Here is a 22,462-nt window from a genome sequence, read left to right on the forward strand (position 1 = left end):
AAATTTGAGAAAACCCAAATATGAAAATAATGAAATCCCCAACTCTCTCCGTGGGTCCTTGAGTTGCATAGAATTTCTAGGATCGCAAAACAAAATGCAATAAAATATGTTATGCAAGAATGATCTACGTATAACATTCCAAATTGAAAATTTGGGATGTTACAATTGCACATCAAAAATTCTGTTTTTATCATTTACCTACTCGAGGACGAGCAGGAATTAAGCTTGGGGATGTTTGATACGTCTCCAACATATCTATAATTTTTTTATTGTTCCATGCTATTATATTATCGATTCTGGATGTTTAATGGGCTTTAATATGCTCTTTTATATTATTTTTGGGACTAACCTATTAACCAGAGGCCCAGTGCAAGTTTCTGTTTTTTGCCTATTTCAGTGTTTCACAGAAAAGGAATATCAAACGGAACGAAACCTTCGCGAGGATCTTTCTTGGAACAAACGCAATCCAGGAGACTTGGAGTGGAAGTCAGAGACGCAACAAGGCGGCCACGAGGTAGGAGGGCGCGCCCAGGGGGGTAGGTGCGCCCCCACCCTCGTGGGCCCCTCGTAGCTCCACCGACCTACTTCTTTCACCTATATATACTCGTATACCCTAAAAACATCAGGGGGAGCCACGAAACCACTTTTCCACCGCCGCAACCTTCTGTACCCGTGAGATGCCATCTTGGGGCCTTTTCCGGCGCTCCACCAGAGGGGGAATCGATCACGGTGGGCTTCTACATCAACACCATAGCCTCTCCGATGATGTGTGAGTAGTTTACCACAGACCTTCGGGTCCATAGTTATTAGCTAGATGGCTTCTTCTCTCTCTTTGATTCTCAATACAAAATGCTCCTCGATGTTCCTGGAGATCTACTCGATGTAATACTTTTTGCGGTGTGTTTGCCGAGATCCAATGAATTATGGATTTATGATCAAGTTTATCTATGGATAATATTTGGTTCTTCTCTGAATTCTTATATGCATGATTTGATATCTTTGTAAGTCCTTTCGAATTATCAGTTTGGTTTGGCCTACTAGATTGATCTTTCTTGCAATAGGAGAAGTGCTTAGCTTTGGGTTCAATCTTGCGGTGTCCTTTCCCAGTGACAGCAGGGGCAGCAAGGCACGTATTGTATTGTTGCCATCGAGGATAAAAAGATGGGGTTTATATCATATTGCTTGAGTTTATCCCTCTACATCATGTCATCTTGCTTAATGCGTTACTCTGTTCTTATGAACTTAATACTCTAGATGCATGCTGGATAGCGGTCGATGTGTGGAGTAATAGTAGTAGATGCAGAATCGTTTCGATCTACTTGACACGGACGTGATGCCTATATTCATGATCATTACCTAGATATTCTCATAACTATGCGCTTTTCTATCAATTGCTCGGCAATAATTTGTTCACCCACCGTAATACATGCTATCTTCAGAGAAGCCGCTAGTGAAACCTATGGCCCCCGGGTCTATTTTCGATCTTATAATCTTCTATTTTACATCATATAAGTTTCCGATCTACAACTCTAGTTTCCTATTTATTTTATTTTGTAACCTTTACTTCCCAATGTATACAAAAAATTTGAAAAATATTTACTTTATTATATTTATCAGATCTCACTTTTGCGAGTGACCGTGAAGGGATTGCCAACCCCTTTATCGCGTTGGTTGCAAGGTTGTTAATTGTTTGTGCAGCTACTAGGCAATTTGCGTGTAGTCTCCTACTGGATTGATACCTTGGTTCTCAAAACCTGAGGGAAATACTTACGCTACTTTGCTGCATCACCCTTTTCTCTCCAAGGGAAAACCAACGCATGCTCAAGAGGTAGCAAATACCCAGGCACTACTACGAGCATTAGTAAGGTACACATCAATAATATGTATATCAAATATACCTTTGTTCACTTTGCCATCCTTCTTATCCACCAAATACTTGGGGCAGTTCCGCTTCCAGTGACCAATCCCTTTGCAGTAGAAGCATTCAGTTTCAGGCTTAGGTCCAGACATGGGCTTCTTCCTGGGAGTGGCAACTTTCTTGCCATTCTTCTTCAAGTTCCCCTTCTTTCCTTTGCCCTTTTTCTTGAAACTAGTGGTCTTGTTAACCATCAACACTTGATGCTCCTTCTTGATTTCTACCTCCGGGGCTTTGAGCATTGCGAAGAGCTCGGGAATAGTCTTCTCCATCCCTTGCATATTATAGTTCATCACGAAGCCTTTATATCTTGGTAGCAGTGATTGAAGAACTCTGTCAATAACATTATCATCAGGAAGATTAACTCCCAGCTGAGTCAAGTGGTTATGGTACCTAGACATTTTGAGTATGTGTTCACTGACAGAACTGTTCTCCTCCATCTTGCAGCTATAGAACTTGTTGGAGACTTCATATCTCTCAACTCGGGCATTTTCTTGAAATATTAACTTCAACTCCTGGAACATCTCATATGCTCCATGATGTTCAAAACGTCTTTGAAGTCCAGATTCTAAGCCGTAAAGCATGGCATACTGAACTATCGAGTAGTCATCAGATCGAGCTTGCCAGACGTTCATAACATCAGCATCTGCTCCTGCAGCAGGCCTTGCACCTAGCGGTGCATCAAGGACATAATTCTTCTGTGCAGCAATGAGGATAATCCTCAAGTTACGGACCCAGTCCGTGTAGTTGCTGCCATCATCTTTCAACTTAGCTTTATCTAGGAATGCATTAAAATTCAAGGGAACGGTAGCACGGGCCATTGATCTACAACATAGATATGCAAAAACTATCAGGACTAAGTTCATGATAAATTAAGTTCAATTAATCATATTACTAAAGAACTCCCACTTAGATAGACATCCCTCGAGTCATCTAAATGATCACGTGATCCAAATCAACTAAACCATGTCCGATCATCACGTGAGATGGAGTAGTTTTCAATGGTGAACATCTCTATGTTGATCTATCTACTATATAATTCACGTTCGACCTTTCGGTCTCCAGTGTTCCGAGGCCATGTCTGTACATGCTAGGCTCATCAAGTTTAACCCGAGTATTCCGCACGTGCAAAACTGTCTTGCACCCGTTGTATGTGAACGTAGAGCTTATCAAACCCGATCATCACGTGGTGTCTCGGCGTGATGAACTGTCGCAACGGTGCATACTCAGGAAGAACAATTATACTTTGAAATTTTAGTAAGGGATCATCTTATATTGCTACCGCCGTACTAAGCAAAATAAGATGCATAAAAGATCAACATCACATGCACTCAAAATATGTGACATGATATGGCCATCATCATCTTGTGCTTTTTCTCCATCTCCAAAGAACCGTCATGATCTCCATTGTCACCGGCTGGACACCTTGATCACCATCGTAGCGTCGTGGTCGTCTCGCCAACTATTGCTTCTACAACTATCACTAACGTATAGTGATAAAGTAAAGCAATTACATGGCGTGTGCATCTCATACAATAAATCGACAACCATAAGGCTACTGCCAGTTGCCGATAACTGTTACAAAACATGATCATCTCATACAACAACGTATATCACATCATGTCTTGACCATATCACATCACAACAAGCCCTGCAAAAACAAGTTAGACGTCATCTACTTTGTTGTTGCAAGTTTTACGTGGCTGCTACGGGCTTCTAGTAAGAATCGTTCTTACCTACGCATCAAAACCACAACGATGTTTCGTCAAGTTTGTTGTTTTAACCTTCAACAAGGACGGGTCGTAGTCAAATTCGATTCGACTAAAGTTGGAGAAACAGACACCCGCCAGCCACCATTATGCAAAACAAGTAGCATGTCTGTTGGTGGAACCGGTCTCATGAACGCGGTCATGTAAGGTTGGTCCGGGCCGCTTCATCCAACAATATCGCCGAATCAAAATAAGATGTTGGTGGTAAGCAGTATGCCTATCATCTCCCGCAACTCTTTGTGTTCTACTCGTGCATATCATCTAAGCATAGACCTGGCTCGGATGCCACTGTTGAGAAATGTAGCATGCAATTTCGAAAACAATTCCTATGCTCATGCAAGATCTATCTAGGAGATGCATAGCAAAGAGAGGGGGAGAGTGTGTCCACGTACCCTCATAGACCGAAAGCGAAAGCGTTAGCTTAACGCGGTTGATGTAGTCGAACGTCTTCTCGATTCAACCGATCAAGCACCGAACGTACGGCACCTCCGAGTTCTGCACATGTTCAGCTCGATGACGTCCCTCGAACTCTTGATCCAGCAAAGTGTCGAGGGAGGGTTTCGTCAGCACGACGGCGTGGTGAAGTTATCTGCGCAGGGCTTCGCCTAAGCACTACGACAATATGACCGGAGGAGTAAACGGTGAGGGGGGCACCCCACACGGCTAAGAACAATTGATGTGCCTTAGAGGTGCCCCCCCACCCCCCTATATAAAGGAGGGAGGGAGAGGAGGCCGGCCCTAGGCGCGCTCCCAAGTGGGGAGGAGTCCTACTAGGACTCCAAGTCCAATTTGGACCCCCCCCCCTTCCTTTTACCGGAGAGGGAGAAGGAGAAGGAAAGGGGGGCCGCGCCCCCTCCCCTAGTCCAATTCGGAGTCCCCATGGGGGGCGCCACCCCTTGTGGGCTGCCTTGCCTCCCCCTTATGGCCCATATGGCCCATATCTTTCCCCCGGGGGGTTCCGGTAACCCCCTGGTACTCCGATATGTATCTGATGCACTTCGGAACACTTCCGGTGTTCGAATACTATCATCCAATATATCAATCTTTACCTCTTGACCATTTCGTGACTCCTCGTCATGTCCGTGATCTCATCCGGGCCTCCGAACAATCTTCGTTCACCAAAACACATAACTCATAATACAAATCGTCATCGAACGTTAAGTGTGCGGACCCTACGGGTTCGAGAACTATGTAGACATGACCGAGATACCCCTCCGGTCAATAACCAATAGCGTAACCTGGATGCTCATATTGGCTCCCACATATTCTACGAAGATCTTTATCGGTCGAACCGTTATGACAACATACGTCATTCCCTTTGTCATCGGTATGTTACTTGCCCGAGATTCGATCGTCGGTATCCTCATACCTAGTTCAATCTCGTTACCGGCAAGTCTGTTTACTCGTTCCGTAATGCTTCATCCCGTAACTAACTCATTAATCACATTGCTTGCAAGGCTTATTATGATGTGCATTACCGAGAGGGCCCAGAGATACCTCTCCGATACTCGAAGTGACAAATCCTAATCTCGATCTATGCCAACCCAACAAAACACCTTCGGAGATACCTGTAGATCATCTTTATAATCACCCATTTACGTTGTGACGTTTGATAGCACACAAGGTATTCCTCCGGTATTCGGGAGTTGCACAATCTCATAGTCAAAGGAACATGTATAAGTCATGAAGAAAGCAATAGCAATAAAACTTAACGATCATTATGCTAAGCTAACGAATGGGTCTTGTCCATCACATCATTCTCCTAATGATGTGATCATGTTAATCAAATGACAACACATGTCTATGGTTAAGAAACTTAACCATTTTTGATTAACGAGCTAGCCTAGTAGGGGCTTACTAGGGATACTGTTTTGTCTATGTATCCACACATGTACCAAGTTTCCGGCTAATACAATTCTAGCATGAATAATAAACATTTATCATGATATAAGAAAATATAAATAACAACTTTATTATTGCCTAGCATATTTCCTTCAAGGGTTTTCCCCGATGCTCGAGGAGGGGCACGGAGAAGGCCATGGCAGCGCCTACAAGAAGGGGACAACACCCACAGGTGTCGCTGCCGCTGGTATTTGTTCAATGATTTTGCCCAGGCCTATGACCGAACAATCCCACTGCCGCCGGATCAGGATTTGGACTTGTGGGGACCAAAATGCTCGTTGGACTTACTAACGCAGGGAGGCAAGTTCTGCTTGTCATCGAACGAAGGAGACATCGGGCGCCGCCGGACCCTCCACCAATCGCGCTGCACACACGAGCCGCCACCAACTGCCCAGAACCGCCGCACCAACCAGCCTGAGAAAGAGCGAGGCATGGCTGGACCAAGCTACCGGGAGAGGCAGACACCGGTGGATCTGGCTGCAGCAATCACTGGAGGTCAAGGGCTGGCCGAGGTAGAGCAGCCGGTGATTTGAAGTGGGAGGAGGGTAGGGGGCTGGATGAGGTGGTTCTCCACCACGAGCAGGGCAAGGAAGACCAATGCCGGGGTGCGGGGGAGATGGACCACGGGGGGAGCGGCACCCGCAACACCGCTTGCATGAGGCGTGGCAGTCACCTCAAGATTCAGCGCGGGGTGGGGGAAGGGCGGCTGGAGGAGGTGGTACTCCACCCCGAGCGGGATTGATTGTGTTCTCGCTCTCAGTCTCAGCTAATTCCTAAGCTAATTGCTTTATTTAGCGGGTAGCTAGCTGACCATTATTCTAAAGAGCCCTGTTATGTACACTAATTGTTTTCATTTTGCGCCAACTTTCAGGCTCAATACGAGTACATAGACGTTCAATTAGTACTGTTTCTATCAGATCAATTATCGATATTACTCTCTCCATCCGATAATATAAGAGCGCATTTGACACTACACTATCAAAAGCGTTCTTATATTATGGAAGGGAGGGTGCAGAATGTGCTCGTGAATACCAGCTGCACAAACACATAATCTGCAAATAAAAACGTCATATTCGGTACTAAAACTCTGAAAGATTGGTACCCTAAAAAAACTCTGAAAGATTGGAGACTGTCACGGTTCTCTCTCTCTAGGAGTTTTTTTTAGTTAGTACTCTTTCCGATCTAAAATAAGTATCGTGGTTCGAAGGGAGTATATGTTTGGCGCATCTGCCACGGTCTTTGTGCAGGACGAGAGCTACCCACAGGCGAGACGTACTCGCACCAAGATCACCTGCGTGCAAACTAATTGAGGTCGTCAAATGAGTTCCTACCGCCACACATGCACGTCATAGACCCGGCCACCAGCTCGTCCATGCAAGTTGGACGCAGTTTCTGTGCTCTTTCCTGCGGGGGCACTCAGGTCACGTGACGCGTCGGGTCCAGTTTCGTGCCACACTGCACATTCCCGTCGCGGCCAGCTTGACGTACGGCTCGAACACGCACGGTCCCCTGACCGGCTGTCCTGGAGTAAAGTCTGCAATAAACCTTGACTTTATAGAGGCGGACGCAAATCTCATCTTTAAATCCCGGAAATTGGTACCCTAATCTCTTTGATCCCGGTCTATTTTAACCCTATACATGTTTGGCGCATTGGGAATAGAAACGATCTCAGCCGGGTTTATCCGCTGCTCTCAAGTATAGGTCCACAAGTCATATTAGTCCCTCTTCGTCCCCGATCCCCCTTTCCCTCTCCACTGCCGATCCCTCTATATTTTCCTACGAGGCGGGCGGCGGGGTCTCGGTTTCGGTAGAGCGCGTCGTGGCCAGCGGAGCTCACATGCGATGCAGCTGAGGCCTGGCGGTCGCCGTCCTGCATGCGTGGCGAGACGCGGCGGCCAGCGCGCGCCAGCGGGGCGCGATGGCCAGCACGCGACTCGACCACAGCGAGCCGGCCGGTGACATGCGCGACCAGTGGGACGGGAGGCACGCGGTGGGCGGTGCGTAGGTGCGAGCAACTGCATGAAGCAAGTGGCGCCGGGCACAAAACCAAGCACGGCGCCGCGGCTACCAGCGAGCCGAGCCAAACGGCTACGCGGTCAGTGAGCAACAGTGCGGCCAACGGCTGGATGGACGCGTAGATGCGTACATGCATGCCTGTGGACAGACGGACATGAGTGCAGCCTACGGGACGTCGGCTTGGTATACGGCAAGGCTTGATGGCGTCTATGATCGCTACCTCTAGCTCATCCATAATGGCGTCAATGGCCGAGCCGGTCCCGTCGTTATGAGGTCGGACGTACGAGTCCCAGGTGAACACGCTGTTGAGGAGCTCATCGGCGCCGTTGTTATCGCCGCTGCACCGCACCTGACAGGCTAGCTAGCAAGTGTACTTTTGAGGTGATGCATATTACAAGTGGGCCCACGTAGTAAGTCGCAGTAGAAATCAATCCCGGCTGGGATCACATCTTTCCTATTGCACCAAATAACATTTTAGTCATGCAGGGTCGGGATCAACTGGGATTTGTAAATACAGGGTATCAATTTCAGGGATTTGAAGATGATGGTTCATTTGCGTCGGCCTCTACAACTTCAGGGTTTATTTCAGACTTCACTCGCTGTCCTGCATCCATCGGTCGTACTTGCCGATGCCGGCCGTGTCAGCTGGCCGATGTCGTCTTTCACTGTAGTGCTGGTCAAAATATTAGGCGCACGAAAGGAAGCGGCAACAAGTTACTCCCTCCTTTTTGGTTTATTGGTCTCGTCTTTTTGGTTCTTTTCATATTATAAGTCTCATTTTCACTTGTTCCACCACATGTTCACATTTCAAGGTGCATTAAATTGATGGATGCAAGGATTAGTAAAAGAAACCAATCAATGCATGTAACCATTCCTACTTACTAGTGGTCATCCATGCATACACACTGCAATTAATGCAGATTAAAGTTTGAATAAATTTGTGAACTACGAGATACATTCCTCCACTCACCACCTTGGTTGATAAGATTTCAGATTTAAGCCCTATAAACCGGAAAGGAGGGAGTACTACTCGGAAGATGTACGTTGATGGCGACACAAGTCAAACTAGCAAGAGGGGCATAATACTGCTACTGTTTTGAAACCTTTTTAATGTATTTCCTTCGTTCGCAAATTAAAAGTTTCTAGCGAGCGATGGCAGTGATGCGCAACTAGTTCCATGCAGAGAGTGCCTTGGCAAACGCACAAAGAGTTAGCGAATGGGCCGGCCCATGTAGGCGCTCCGCACTCATTAGCGAATGGGCACAGCTTTAGGATTCTTAAAAAAAGGCATGGCTTTATAGTTAGACTAAAAAAAGGGTATGGCTTTATAATTGGTTTTCTCAAACCCTTAAACTGGTTTTCTCGAAAACAAAAGCTGCAGTAGAAAGGCTAAAAAACCGTAAGACTAAAAATAAAATGAATTAAAAAAGTTAATGGAAAAGTATTCTAGAGTTTTAAAATGTTCAAGTTTTCAAATTGGTTTGAATAAAAAAAAGTTTGTGCATCTCAATTTTGTTTTAAATTTAAAAAATATTCTCAAAAATTGGGAAAACATCTTGAATTGAGATATTTTTCATGTATTTTAAAATATGTTAAATAAAAAAATTAAAATCTAGCAGAACCGAGGAAATATAAAAACAGAAAAAAAATACTAGGCGAACAGAAAAGATGCCCGAGCTACACCTTCGCGAAAAACAGGGAAAAATTGCCAACGAACAGAAGATATCACGTCAAAACCAGTAGGCCCCTCGTGTGTACATGGGTCAGCCCAAGTCTCTACGTTTATGCGTTTACTCGGCATTTTGTCGTAGAGAGTGACAAATAGGGGTTACCGTCATGAAAATTTAGGTTTTCTTTTTCAAACAAAGTTTAGATATCTTTTCTTTGTTAGTTTTGTGTTTTTTGGTGTTGGCGTCTCGGCGGTGGAGAGAACTGCCTCTGGAATATGTATCTTCTAACTTTACCCTCATCCTGCCTGGTCTTCGTGGCTGATGTTAGGGAGTTACTTGTGTTTTGGTTTGTTCCCTTTTTTCTTTCGTTATTATGAGAACATAGCAAAGCTCAAGTGGATAGCAGTGCGTGTCTACGCCTTGCCCGCCTGAGTTCAATGCCCGTGGCTACCATTTCTTCTTAAATGCCGACTCAGATGCTAGTATCCTAGAGTTTGCATTTTTTATATCATGGTCTTCTTCTTTGGCGGTACAACTAGTACTGCGATGAAGCATCGTTCAATTCTATCTTGTGAGGAGCAAAATTTCTTTTATGACCTGGATTGTAGCCTAGTGGTAGATATTGGTGGTGTGTGCTTGCTAACTAGGGTTAAATATCCTTAAATGTTAACGATCTGATGTCAACTTTGAGGTTTTTTTAGCGAACACACCGTGACATGTTCAACTTTTGTGTACAAAGCTTAAAGCAAGACACGTGGCAATCAATGATCGGTCCCATGCAACCTGCTGAGCGAGTTACAAGCTAATGACACTAAATGGGTGGCTCTGGATGTCAATCTGAGCGAACACATGTAAGATGCAAATTCCATTTCTTGGAACATGACAATTTTCACCAGGTCCTATTGGTATAGCATGACAATTTTGTTCTACGAGGATGGCAAACCTTGAAGAAATTAGAAATTTTCTTTTATAGGATGACAATTTTCCATGTTATCGTCATGAAAAATCTCTGCAAACGCATGTCAATTACTCTCCTGCAGCCTGACAAATTCCTCACAATATTTCTACTACCATTGCCTTTTTTTCGCAACATGTCAATAGCATGGCAAATATATCTATTTTGGCATGGCAATTCTCGGGCGTTCGTTGGGAGTGTTTTCCTTTGAAGAAACACTCCCAGATCGTAGCGTTCACTCTTGTAGGGAATGATAGTTCCTCAGGCTACCTCCTAAGGGAATGTCGGCGCAATATTGGGATCATCAAGAGCGAGTTTGATATATCGGATCTGTTTCTGCCCTAATTAAACTCCACTTGGCTCCTCCCCGTTGCACTAGTTTATGAGGCATCATCACCACCAGAGCTGAAGCCCCCAAACTCGTATGTTCCACTCTTCTTGAAAAGCAGCACACCTATTCCTCCTATTGGGTTAGCCTTTTTAACTCACATTATACCTGCGGCATGATTGATGACACACATGCCTGTTATTCTCAGTGTGAAATTATATGCTACCAACATTTGTTTAATATCTCAGCAACGGGATTAGGTGCATGGTTGATTTTGAAAGGTAAAAGGGATGAAAAACAAACTTAGATAACTAATAAGGCATCATATGTACTTGATATTTTTGGCTGGTCAAATCTTTTTCGGCCTAATAAAAGGACAAAAAGCCCGCAGTTTGCTCTTTTTTTTAAACAAATACTCCATCCATTTCAAAAATATAAGTGTATCAATTTTCCTGCAAGTCAAACAGTTGTATGTTTGACCAAGATTAGAGAGTAAAATATCAACATTTGCAATACCTACTAGATAATATATGAACATGCTTTTCATGATGGATCAAATGATAAATTTTTTGGTATTGTAGATATTGATATATTTTTCTAGACACTTGGTCAAACATGGACTTGGTTGATTTTTGAAGAAACTAATACACCTTATATTTTGGAACAGAGGGAGTATAGTATACAATACAATGAATAAAATGCAAATATAAAGTACATTGAAAAAGTGCATGGAGGCATTAGGGACGACACACGTTCTGGTAATCCTCCCACTCCTGACATCAACTCATAACTCTGGTGCACGGTGTGTGCACTTATAGCAAACCAAAACATTATTGAAGTTGCAAGAGCAAAACATCAAGTCATCACATCACTATCCAACATACTCACACAAGTTACTACGTACTAATACAATATATCAACAATTTATCAAACATAAAAGACGCAAACAGAAATGGCAATAATAAAGCAGCAGCTGAGTTCGAGCAGCTAGCCAGCTAGCGGCCCATCTCCTGAACGCCCGGCGGGTTGACGGCGCCGGCGCCGGCGCGGCGCTCCATGTTGAGGTGCCAGCCGATCTCGGGGTCGTAGCCGCGGGCCTTGAGCTCCTTGTACTGCTGCACGAGCGCGCATGGCTCGCAGCAGAAGTGGACGCAGCAGTCGCAGCAGGGCGCGTCCGGGAGCGCGTACTGGGCGCGCATCTTGGAGCGGTAGGTGCACGAGTAGATCCACTGGCAGCCCGTGAGCGAGCACAGGAGCGCGTACAGCGCGCCGCTGGTGCCGCACGACGTGGAGCCCCTGTCCACGATCTCCGCCACCTTGCCGAAGGTGATGCACGGGCACCAGTAGGTCACGCAGCAGAGGCCGCAGTCGTCGAAGCAGTCGAAGAGGCCGGAGGACCAGGCGGCCGGCGCCGCGCCGACGGGGACGCCGGTGACCGGCTGCGCGGCGGGCTTCATCTCCATAACGGCCGGTGAACTGGAAAGATGTGATGAGGTCTTTGTGTGTTGATGATGTATCTGGCTAGCTGTGGTGCCGGGAATGGGCAAGGTTGGGGTGCTTATATATAGGTGGTGATCCGGCGGGGGTGGGTACGAACGTTAATTAATCCATATGCGTTTGCTTGGTGATAAGCACCAGGAAAATTAGCTGCAGGTCAGAGAGGCGTTCCCTTGACCCGAACTAGCCGTGCGTACATACTCTATACATGTCTAAGTCGTTGAAGGTGACAGCCAAGCTGCCCCGAAGCTCACACCGTAGACTTGTAATCTTTTTTTTTACGAGAACATTTCTTCAGCGTGTGGTACTGTATACTCCACTAATAAGTAATAACACGGCTAATTGATTTTTTTTCAACTGGAAAATTCTTCGCCGTCTGCGCGTTTGTGTAATTTTGTTCGTTTTCTTCTTCTTATTGCTCGAGAGGGAATAACGTGCGTATTAATTACCAAACTACGGCAGATGCAAATTGTTTTGCCTAGTTTCAACTACTACGTGCGCGCTGGTTTTCTTCCCCGTTCATATGGCTTGACTTGTTGATTAAGTACCAACTCCGTATATGATTGTGCTTTTTAAGCCAGCCTCTCACTCTCACGTACGTCTCAGCTAACCCCAAATATAATTGTTTGTTGTGCAAACTTTCAAGTCCGACGTAAGAGTACATACGCACGCACGGATAATTGTTTCCTGGCAGATCAATCATTAAATCTGTCCCTAAACTATGCCATCTACATCTTGTAGTTGGCCTGTTGCACAAATTAATATTGCTAAGCTCGACAACAGTTTATTCAGCGTACGCATTCTGATAGATTAGCGCTGACTATCAAAGCTCATTGCAAAAAAATCTTTGATAAATATGACGAAGGGTTTTAGATCAATAAAGAAGGGGCACTTGCAAAGGGTGCCTATGGGACCAACGCGGCCCTGGCTCGCGGGCGCGTGGGGCCACGGGGACCGCCTTCCAGCCCTTTCAGGTGTCATACCAGGAAGGCAGGAAGTGATATCCTTTATCTTCGTCAATTTGACCACATTGCTTCTCGGGTACGCCTCAAGCAGCAGTTGGGAGAGTATGTATCCCTTTGGGAGTGGGTCAGTCAGCTTCAACTCACTCCCAACCAGGCGGACTCCATCTCTCAAAAAAAAAAAAACAGGTGGACTTCATTTCGTGCAAGTTGATCACTGATGGCGTTTACTCTGCGGCATCCGTCTATGCGGTCCAGTTCTATGGTTCATATCCCACTTTTGACTCGGTAAGATTTGGTCGGCAGACACGGAGCCAAAGTGCAAGTTCTTCGCCTGGCTCTCCCTTCATGGGCGTATTCGCACGGCGGACATGCTTGCAACCCAGGGCTGGACACACGACCCGTGATGTCAGCTATGCCTACAGGCGCCAAAGACTGCGACCCGGTTGTGCAAAGACTGCCCTTTCTCGGTCATGGTACGGAACCAAGTGATCAACTGGACAAACGAAGATCTCCCAATGGCTAACTTTCTGCTGAGCCCGTCGGCATCTCCAACTGGTGGGATGGGATGTTAAGGAACGAGTCCAAGAAGACATGCAAACGCCGGAGTGGTAGACTTATCTATACCATCTGGAATATCTAGAAAGAGAGAAATAGACGAGTCTTCATGGGACATCGCATGAGTCACCGTGAAGTGGCGATGTTGGCTTACGAGGACATCACGCAACGGCACGCCGCGTTTGTAGGTGCCGTGCCGACTACGGGCATTGGCTAATTATACCATGGTACCTTTTTATTAGCAGTTTCAGCCACGTTTTCCCGCAAAACGTGCAACCCTGTGTACATAAGGTTTCACCTCTTCCTCTCTTAATGAAAATAGGCAGTGGTCCTGCCGGTTCCTCAAAAAAGAAAAAGAAAAATAAGCACCCCTTTCATCCCGCATTTTCGCCCATCTTCACAATATTATACAAGCATGCATGCCATCATTCATCACAAATAATAAATCAACATGTAACATAGCACTATATATAAACCACAAACGAAATAGCTAGCAACTAACAATACTAATTAATACTCACAACTACTACCTCAATGCGAACCAACCTGTGGTTGGATGGTTAGGAGGACAGTGATATCCCAAGCCCATCAGAGTTGACGTTCTAGACTTGACACCGGTTTTCGCATATCTCTGGATTTATTTCAGCACTTTGGGCGATGTGCGTTCAATGGGAGGAGATGTTCCCGTTGACTACGAAGACGTCTGTGGCGACTTCATCAATCTCAAGATGATATACCTGGCTCCTTCTCTCGAAAATGCTCATAGGGGCAGTGTGTACATGCGTGCGTTCATAGGGGTGAGTGTGTGTGCATATGTCTGGGTGTCTGCGTCTATATCGTGTTAAAAAAACAACTACCTCACTCTCTGCCCCCCCCCCCCCCCACACACACGTAGCACATTTTATTAATTATACACAAGATTAACTAAATAGCTAGCTACTAACAATAGTAACTAATACTAACAACTACTAACTAATAACTTACTAACAACCAATAAACATTTCACATTTTACCTATAAAAGAATAGAAAATAATGGTGAAGAAGCTCACACTAGTTTATTGTCAGACGAGGAGATGAGCCGGTGGAGGAGGAGGTTGGCCGGGTGGAGGAGGAGCAGGTGGTAGAGGGGGTCGTTCGGGGCCCGTAGGGAGATTGCCGAAGTGCCACCCAAAGGAGGAGCGGTGGGGGACTAGCTCGCAAGGGAGACGGCCGGGAGATACGTGGAGCAGGGTGAGCGGAGACGAGAAGGCGGTGCAGTGGCAGTGGCGAGATGGCTAGGGTTACAACTGAGCCAGCCACGCACGGAATCCTTTATAAAACAGGAGTGATGATGATGAAGGGGCACAAGGCTAAGCCGAGTGCTTTCTTTCGAGCACTCGGCTTGAATTTGGCATTAAAAGAAGGCAGATGTATGGAGATTGTGACGCTAAAGAACACTTGTAGTGTTTGTTGTCACGGAGTCGTCAAGTGCGGTGAGGATGGCCCCGTGCCAGGTGCTTTGCCAAGCCTCGTGTGTAAGCCGAGTGTTTTTTGTGAAATATGCCGACTTATCTTTGTAAGCCAGGTATTTTTCAAGCGCTACTCAGTTTACTCTGGTCAAGGACGAGGGCCCTATAGTTGATTTGTATTTTTGGTGGGTACTCATCTTACAGTGGGCTGAAACCGAGTACCCGAGAAGTAGCACTCAACTTATGCCCAAACACTAGGCGCGGTGCATTTCTCATGTGACAACCATGTGATGTTATTTTCAGTGTGAACTTATATACCATTAACAACAAGTTTAATATATCTCAGGAACAAGATTAGGTACACATTATTTGACTTTGAAAGGTAAAAGGGCTGAAACAGTTACATAGGCATCATCTATGCACTTTGATATTTTCTGCTAACAAAGATGGTTAGAATTCGGTGGTAATTTGCAATGGATGTGAGGGCGGCTTACCCCTTCGCCTCTCCTCCAAGCGAACCGGACAACTAGGGTTTACGCCTCTCGTCGGCGGTGCCACCGATCTGCCACATCTCCTGTGGCCTGAGGGCCATGAGGCCGTGGTGGATCCCGGCCCGTACCGACGGGAGGGGTCTGTTTTTATATGTTAATTTGAATTTTGCTAGGGTTTGTTTCTGTCCTGCTCGGGAAGACAAGATGGCAGCCGCTCCTGTAAGATGGAATAAGGTTCTTCCTACCTATCCTCCATTTTTGTGGTGCGTCTAGCATCGTCGAAAGGCGTGTGTGGAGGTGTATCTCCGGCGGATGTTGTGGAATTCGGTCGGCGCTTGTCTTTGGTGGATCCGCTCGGATTCGCTCTTCGTTTGTCTATGTTAGTGTGCCTTTCGGTTGTATCCTTTGGATCTACACTTCTCTTCATTGGCGGCGGTTGCTATTCTTATGCGCTGGTCCTATGGAGTCTTAACATGATGGTTTCCTGACCGTCTACGACAACAAGTATGCCCGGCTCCGCCGAGGGATGTGTGATGACGGCTGCGCGCTTTCGGCTCGCTCCTGTGCTTGTATCGTCACTAGGTGGTCTGCGTATCTGGACGAAAATTTTATTATTTTTGGTGCTCATTGTAGTGTCATGATTGATGGTGAATAGGTCGAAAGTTTTCTCGCAAAAAAAAAACAGATAAGAATATTTTTCGGCCTAGTATAAGAGGAGAGATCTTGTCCTTTGCTCGATTTGTTTGTACAAATATACAATACACAATACAATGAACAGAATACAAATATACACTACAATGAACAAAATACATTGCGGCATACTCGTTTCCCCTTGCTCCTCCTCCCACTCCTGACAGCCACTCATCACGCCACCATATACAACACTCCTCCACGTGCAGAACTTAACAAAGCTAGTACGTACTATACTATGCAATAATACCAAGTACGACGAAAACTTGCTCGACCGATCCTCCATTCACACGTACGGCAGAGTTGGACGATCTAGCGGCCCATCTCCTGCATGCCGGGCGGGTTGACGCCGCCAGCACCGGCGCCGCCGTTGCCGCGCTCCACGTTGAGGTGCCAGCCGATGTCGGGGTCGTAGCCACGGGCCTTGAGCTCCTTGTACTGCTGGATGAGGCCGCAGGGCTCGCAGCAGAAGTGGACGCAGCAGTCGCAGCAGGGCTCGTCCGGGAGCGCGTACTGGGCGCGCATCTTGGACCTATAGGTGCAGGAGTAGATCCAGTGGCACCCCGTGAGCGAGCACAGGAGCGCGTAGAGCGCCCCGCTGGTGCCGCACGACGTCGAGCCCCTGTCCACTATCTCCGCCACCTTCCCGAACGTGATGCACGGGCACCAGCAAGTCAGGCAACCTGCACAGATCATATGTATTAGACATGCATTTCCTGGCGATTGAGACACATGGAGATGAGTTGGAGGATGATTGGCATGAGAGGTAGGGTATATATATGCGCGTACAGAGGCCGCAGTCGTCGAAGCAGTCGAAGAGGCCGGAGGACCAGGCGGCTGGGGCGGGGGGGCCACCGACGGGGACGCCGGTGACCAGCTGCGCGGCGGGCTTCATCTCGACAACGGCCGGTGAACTCGAAAGATCTGATGAGCTCTTTGTGTTTGATCGATGTCGCTAGCTGGTGTCCTGTGCTGGGAATGGGCGCCATGGGATGCTTATATATAGGTCGTGGCTACTGGCTTAGGATCGAGGCGGTGGGTTTGAATTTTTGCACTGTCCCGAATTGTTCAGTATGGTAATTAATCCATCCACGTTTGATTGGTGATAAGCACAAGGAAAATTAGCCTCGAGTCAAAGCGGCGTTCCCTTGACCCGAATGAGCCGTACGTCCATACTCTATACAGGAGTGTACGTCGTTGAAGGTGACAGCCAGCTGCCGCGAAGCTCACCCGTAGACTTGTAATCTGTCTGATCTGATCTGATCGTTTCTTCAGCGTGTGGTAACAGGTACTATATGCTCCACTAATAACACGGTCAATTGACTTTTTTTCATCAGAACAATACTTCGCCGTGTACGTGTTTGTGTAATTTTGTTCGTTTATTTTTTTCCTATCTGCTCGAGAGAGAAATAACATGTGTAATTTCCAAACTACAGCAGATGCAATTGTTTTGTTTAAATGAAGTTTGACGAAAAAAGGTCCCCCTCGCTTTGTATTACAAAGCAACCATCCGAGACAACCAATGATAGGTGCTGGGGCGGAAACAACACAGTCACGCGAAAAAAAATGAAAGAGAAAATAAAAAAGAAACAAATGCCGATAACGGCGGATCGACAAAAACGGCGAAGCCTCGCGACCGACCGTTTAAATGAAGTTTGGCCGGAGATGAGGTGGAGTGAGCCTGAGCCAGTGCATGTCAAACTAAATGTGGATGCAGCATCCTTTGTTGATGATGGTATGGGTGCTACTGCAGCTATTTTATGGGATGGAAAAAGATATTTTCCTTGCTGCCCAATGCAAATTTATACATTATGCAGCTGATGTGATCACAACTGAAGCACTTACAATGAGAGATTGGAGTTTGCAAATTCCCTTGGTTTTAATCGCCTTGATGTAGAATCAGATTCTTCACAAGCAAATTGACTTTCGCATCGGGCAAACACAATGGTGGGACGAAGCTTCAGCACTATTTGCAAAGTGTGTGGATTTAGCTTCGATAATTGAGAAGGTCATGCTTAAGCGCTGTTCTAGAACTGCTAATGAAGCGGCTCATGTGCTAGCAAATCATAGTTATTGTAATAAGAACTCTTTTACTTGGCTAGGCGAGCCGCCTGATTTTGTTATCAGTATGCTCGCAAACAATGTAACCCTATTTGAGTTTGAATAAAGCTAGCCATGATGGCATTCCCTAAATAAAAGTTTGGCCAAGGTGCATGCTTGTTTTCTTCCTCAATTAATATAATTTAACCCCTTTCTTTACAGAAAACTATCGAACTATTCTTCAAACATCATGAAAGTACAAAGAGCATGAGAAGTATCAAAAATGAAATTCATATCCGTAGATCACCTAAGGACGACTACACACACCGGAGTTAGCTGAAGGCTCGTCCCCGTCATCGCCCCTTTCTCACAGGAACCGGACAAACCTTGTTGTAACGGACAGTCAGAAAGTCGCCGCGCTACGACTCCTAAGGACCAGCACCAGAACAACAATCATCACCGACGAAGAGAAACATAGATAGGAAATATCCAATCCATAAACACAAGAACAGGGACGAACAAAGACGGGTCCATCTGGATCTACCGAAGACAAACACCGACAGAATCCCGCAAAATCCGTCGGAGACATACCTCCACACATCCTCCAATGACGTGCGAGGCACCGTCGTGCTAGGGGCTAGGCAGGGTGAAACTTATTTCATCAAGATGTCGCCACTGTCTCACCTTCCTAAGCGGGACACAAACCGTAAACATATTAAAAAAACACCTAAAACCGAAGTTGGAGCCCTTCCACTGACAAGGCCCGGGATTCATCACGCCTTCATGACCCTAAGCACAGGAGACGAGGCAGATCGACGACGGCACAGATGGAAGGTGGGAAATCCCAAGATGCGTAGGACTCTCTTGTGGGGAGTAGGACTCTCTTGTGGGGAGGAGAAAACCGTTTAGAGGTACTAACTCTGTATATGATTGTGCTTTAAGCCGGCCTCTCACTCTCGCATACGTCTCAGCTATCATCTAATCTAATTGTCTGTTGTGCAAACTTTCAAGCCCGATGTACGTACCTACGCACAATGTATTGTTTCCTGGCAGATCAATCATTGAGTTTGTCCCTAAACTTTGGCATCTACATCTTGCAGTTGGGCCAGTTGCACAATAAATATTAGTGCTAATCTTGACAAGAGTTTAATCAGCATACGTATCCTGAGACTGGTCACAATGAGAGTATCATAACTAGTAGTATCATGCATATCAACTAGAATTTTTGTTAAGGTGTCACACAATTAAATGAGAAGAGAGAGGATTTTCGTAAAATTACTCAAACAAACCCTCAATCTTAACTCCTCACTAGTTATGTTAATTGTGTTTCAAATAGTGTTTGGCAAGACTAGTTTGCGCAAATTTGTGTTTCAAATAGTGTTTGACAGGACAAATTTGGGTGCTAAAAAGGTTAACTTATCAAAATTTGAAGAGGAGGTGCTAAATTGTTTGAACTTAAAATTAGTGTAGTTAAATTTGGAGAGGTGTTTTTGAGGTTGAGGAGTTTTTTTAGAGAGAAGAGGTTGAGGAGTTAAGATTGAGAGATTGAGAGGAGCTAAAACTGCTCTCAATTTATCTTTGAATGTTAAAAAAATGCTCTTAATTAGATGGAGAGGCGACGTACTCACCCAAAAAAACGTGCAGAATACATGGCGTCATCGATTGCGTAGTTCCATTGTCGTAGTACACACTGTACACATGCACGACATCGATTGATCAGTGTCCATTGCGCCGGTCAGCTTGGAGAGAGATGCAGTTTCTGTGCTATTTCCCCTTCGTCAGGTCAGCTGCATGCAGAGCAAGCATCCCGGCCATAGCGCGTGACGCTCATGGCGTGGCCTCGTCTGCCCTGTCTGCATCCATGGGTCGTGCTTACCGATGCCGCCGTGTCAGCCGGCCGTACCCACCGATGTCGTCGTCTCAAACTGTGGTACTGGTCAAAATACCACTGGCGCAAGAAAGGGAACGGCGACAAGTTTTGTTCGGAACATGTCCATGGCGACGAGGCAAGTGCTAGCAAGGGGGAGCAGCGTGTGTGTGTGTGTGTGTGTCAGAGACTGATTTTTTTTGTTTGAAAAATTCAAACTTTCAGTTTCGAAAAATTCTGAAAAAACATATACAGGCATACAAAGGACGTAATGTATATGCATGTAAAATTTCACAATGAAATATCTTGAATTGGGTGTTGCATAAAAAAATTGTGAACTTTGAGAATGAACGGTGTGTGCGCGCTAGAAAGCCACATATTTGTTTCTTTTTGTGTAGCTGTTTTCAATCTATTTCATCATAAACATTTCCACACATATTTCTTTGGGTGTATCTGTATTTTTTTAAGTTAAAATGTGAAAGTATGAATTTCAATAAAAACAAATCGACCTCCATGGATCACAGCCTCCATTCAACATTTACGTTTGATTTTTCCTTCTTTGGAAAATTCATAGCTTCTTGGGAGTGATGGCAGTTCCATGCGGAGAGTGCCTTGATTGACATTGACATTTATTTTGGTAAGCGACTTGTCTTTGCTCTTCTGCATGCAACTAATATACATAAAAGAATTGTTCATAAGGGAGACAATTTCTTTTCGGCCAGCCTTTTACTTTATTCGAGGGAACTCTTACGGGGGACTCGCTATATGTCGCTCACTGCGGCATGTTGGCAAGCAATCGGATTTTGCTGTGGCGGTCTGTTTTCCCTGTAGCAACCGTTTTCTAGCTAGTATTCCCTCCGTCCCATAACATAAGAATGTTTACGACACTATCAAAACGGTTTACGGGTAGAAAACACTGTAGCGACCTTTGATTTGGGAAAACGCGGCCCCTTTTAAAATTTGTGAACAACTTTTGAAATGGGAAATATTTTTTAAAAACCGTTAGTATTTTTAAAAATTCTCAAACATTATTTTGTAAACAAGAACATTTGTTGAATTTTGTGAACAAAATTAGAAAACACGAACACTGTTTTAAATTCTGAACAGTTACTGAAAACACGACATTTTTTTGGAAATTCCAGAATATTTTTGAAAAATGTGATCATTTTCTGAAGTTGTGAGAAGAAAAAGGAAATGGGAACCTTTTTACAAAATGTGAATAATTTTTGAATAAAATAAACGTACTTTGAGAACTGTGAATATTATTGAAATTCTAAAACATTTTTTACAAACTAGAAATTTGCTGAATTTGTAATGAAAATTATACATGAACATTTTATTAAATTATGAAAAAATATTTTAAAATATGAACAGTTTTTAAATTCCTGAACATTTTTATAAAATGCGACCATGTTTGAAAATTTGTGAGATTCTTTTGATGGGGAACATTTTTCAAAAAATTGAATTAGGTCTTTTAAAACAAACATCTTCTAAAGTTCCTGAATTTTTAAAATTTAAGAATAAATTCCGAAAACATGGACAATTTATGAAATTTTGAACAACTTTGTAAAGCCATAAGCATTTTTTTAAATTTCCAAAAAAGTAAAATGAAAATAAATTTGAAAGGAAAAAAAGAAAGAGGGAAGAAGAAACATAAACAGAAAAAAGGAAAAATGAGAAAAGAAAAAGAAAAAAATGAAAGAAATCAGGAAAACCAAAAACCAGTTCAGAACCTTCTATAAGGTTTGCAAAACCAGTTGGCTGTATTATGCAATACGATCGGAAGTGGGCTAACACACGCGCGGGGGCTCAGACAAAGGCGCGGCGTGCCGTTGTGCCTTCCGCCTACTAGTTCTCCTAAATTTAAGTATGTAAATACTCATGTTACCCAATTAAAAATTCATTTTGAGAACTCGCTTGTAGACGACTGGTGTGTCCATGCCAAAAGTTCCATCACAAACAAGTTCCGTATGTAAAATTAATTTCTGCATCAATTAAAATTTCATGGGGCTCCTCCCTATTAGAAAAGTTTACAAAACGAGGCTACCTTTTTCTTCCCGAAAAGCATTCAAATCTATTATAAATGTTCATCAGAATAACAAAGGACCCCAACCATAGTATCAATCGAGATCCCTGGACGATCGAACAACCACTACCATTGCCAAAATAAGCCGTCGACACGCCACTGTCGCCGCTCCTATATCAAAGCCGACCTGACCTTGTCGATGACAATCGAAAGTCCTTGTGGACATGCTCCAAGAACCAACGCCCCGAAGCCATAGTTGTCGTCGAACCCTTGAATGGACCTGAACAATCTGACACCAATTCTTGCCATCACGTACACACGATGAGA

At 45.0% G+C, this 22,462-nt stretch overlaps 2 protein-coding genes across 2 annotated transcripts; both read right to left on the reverse strand.

The window, feature by feature from the left end:
- Positions 1-11,410: 11,410 nt before the first annotated feature.
- Positions 11,411-12,096, reverse strand: LOC109754585 (cell number regulator 10). The gene has a single exon (XM_020313499.4). The coding sequence runs from the start codon at positions 12,016-12,018 to the stop codon at positions 11,551-11,553; it is 468 nt and encodes a 155-aa protein (XP_020169088.1). The 5' UTR covers positions 12,019-12,096; the 3' UTR covers positions 11,411-11,550.
- Positions 12,097-16,250: 4,154 nt separating this feature from the next.
- On the reverse strand, positions 16,251-17,179 carry LOC109754584 (cell number regulator 10). The gene is made up of 2 exons (XM_020313498.4): positions 16,992-17,179; positions 16,251-16,885 (listed from the first exon to the last, which is right to left on the reverse strand). Exons 1-2 carry the CDS (start codon positions 17,095-17,097, stop codon positions 16,515-16,517), a joined length of 477 nt encoding a protein of 158 aa, XP_020169087.1. The 5' UTR covers positions 17,098-17,179; the 3' UTR covers positions 16,251-16,514.
- Between the last annotated feature and the right edge of the window lie 5,283 nt (positions 17,180-22,462).

The sequence above is a fragment of the Aegilops tauschii genome, chromosome 5 (genome assembly GCF_002575655.3).
Source record: "Aegilops tauschii subsp. strangulata cultivar AL8/78 chromosome 5, Aet v6.0, whole genome shotgun sequence".
NCBI classification, from domain to species: domain Eukaryota; kingdom Viridiplantae; phylum Streptophyta; class Magnoliopsida; order Poales; family Poaceae; genus Aegilops; species Aegilops tauschii.

Excerpts from the sequence above, each read along its gene's own strand:
- LOC109754585 (XM_020313499.4), bottom strand. The coding sequence starts at position 12,018 with ATGGAGATGAAGCCCGCCGCGCAGCCGGTCACCGGCGTCCCCGTCGGC.
- LOC109754584 (XM_020313498.4), bottom strand. The coding sequence starts at position 17,097 with ATGAAGCCCGCCGCGCAGCTGGTCACCGGCGTCCCCGTCGGTGGCCCC. Across the intron at positions 16,886-16,991 it reads CTTCGACGACTGCGGCCTCT|GTTGCCTGACTTGCTGGTGC; the intron begins GTACGCGCATAT and ends TGATCTGTGCAG.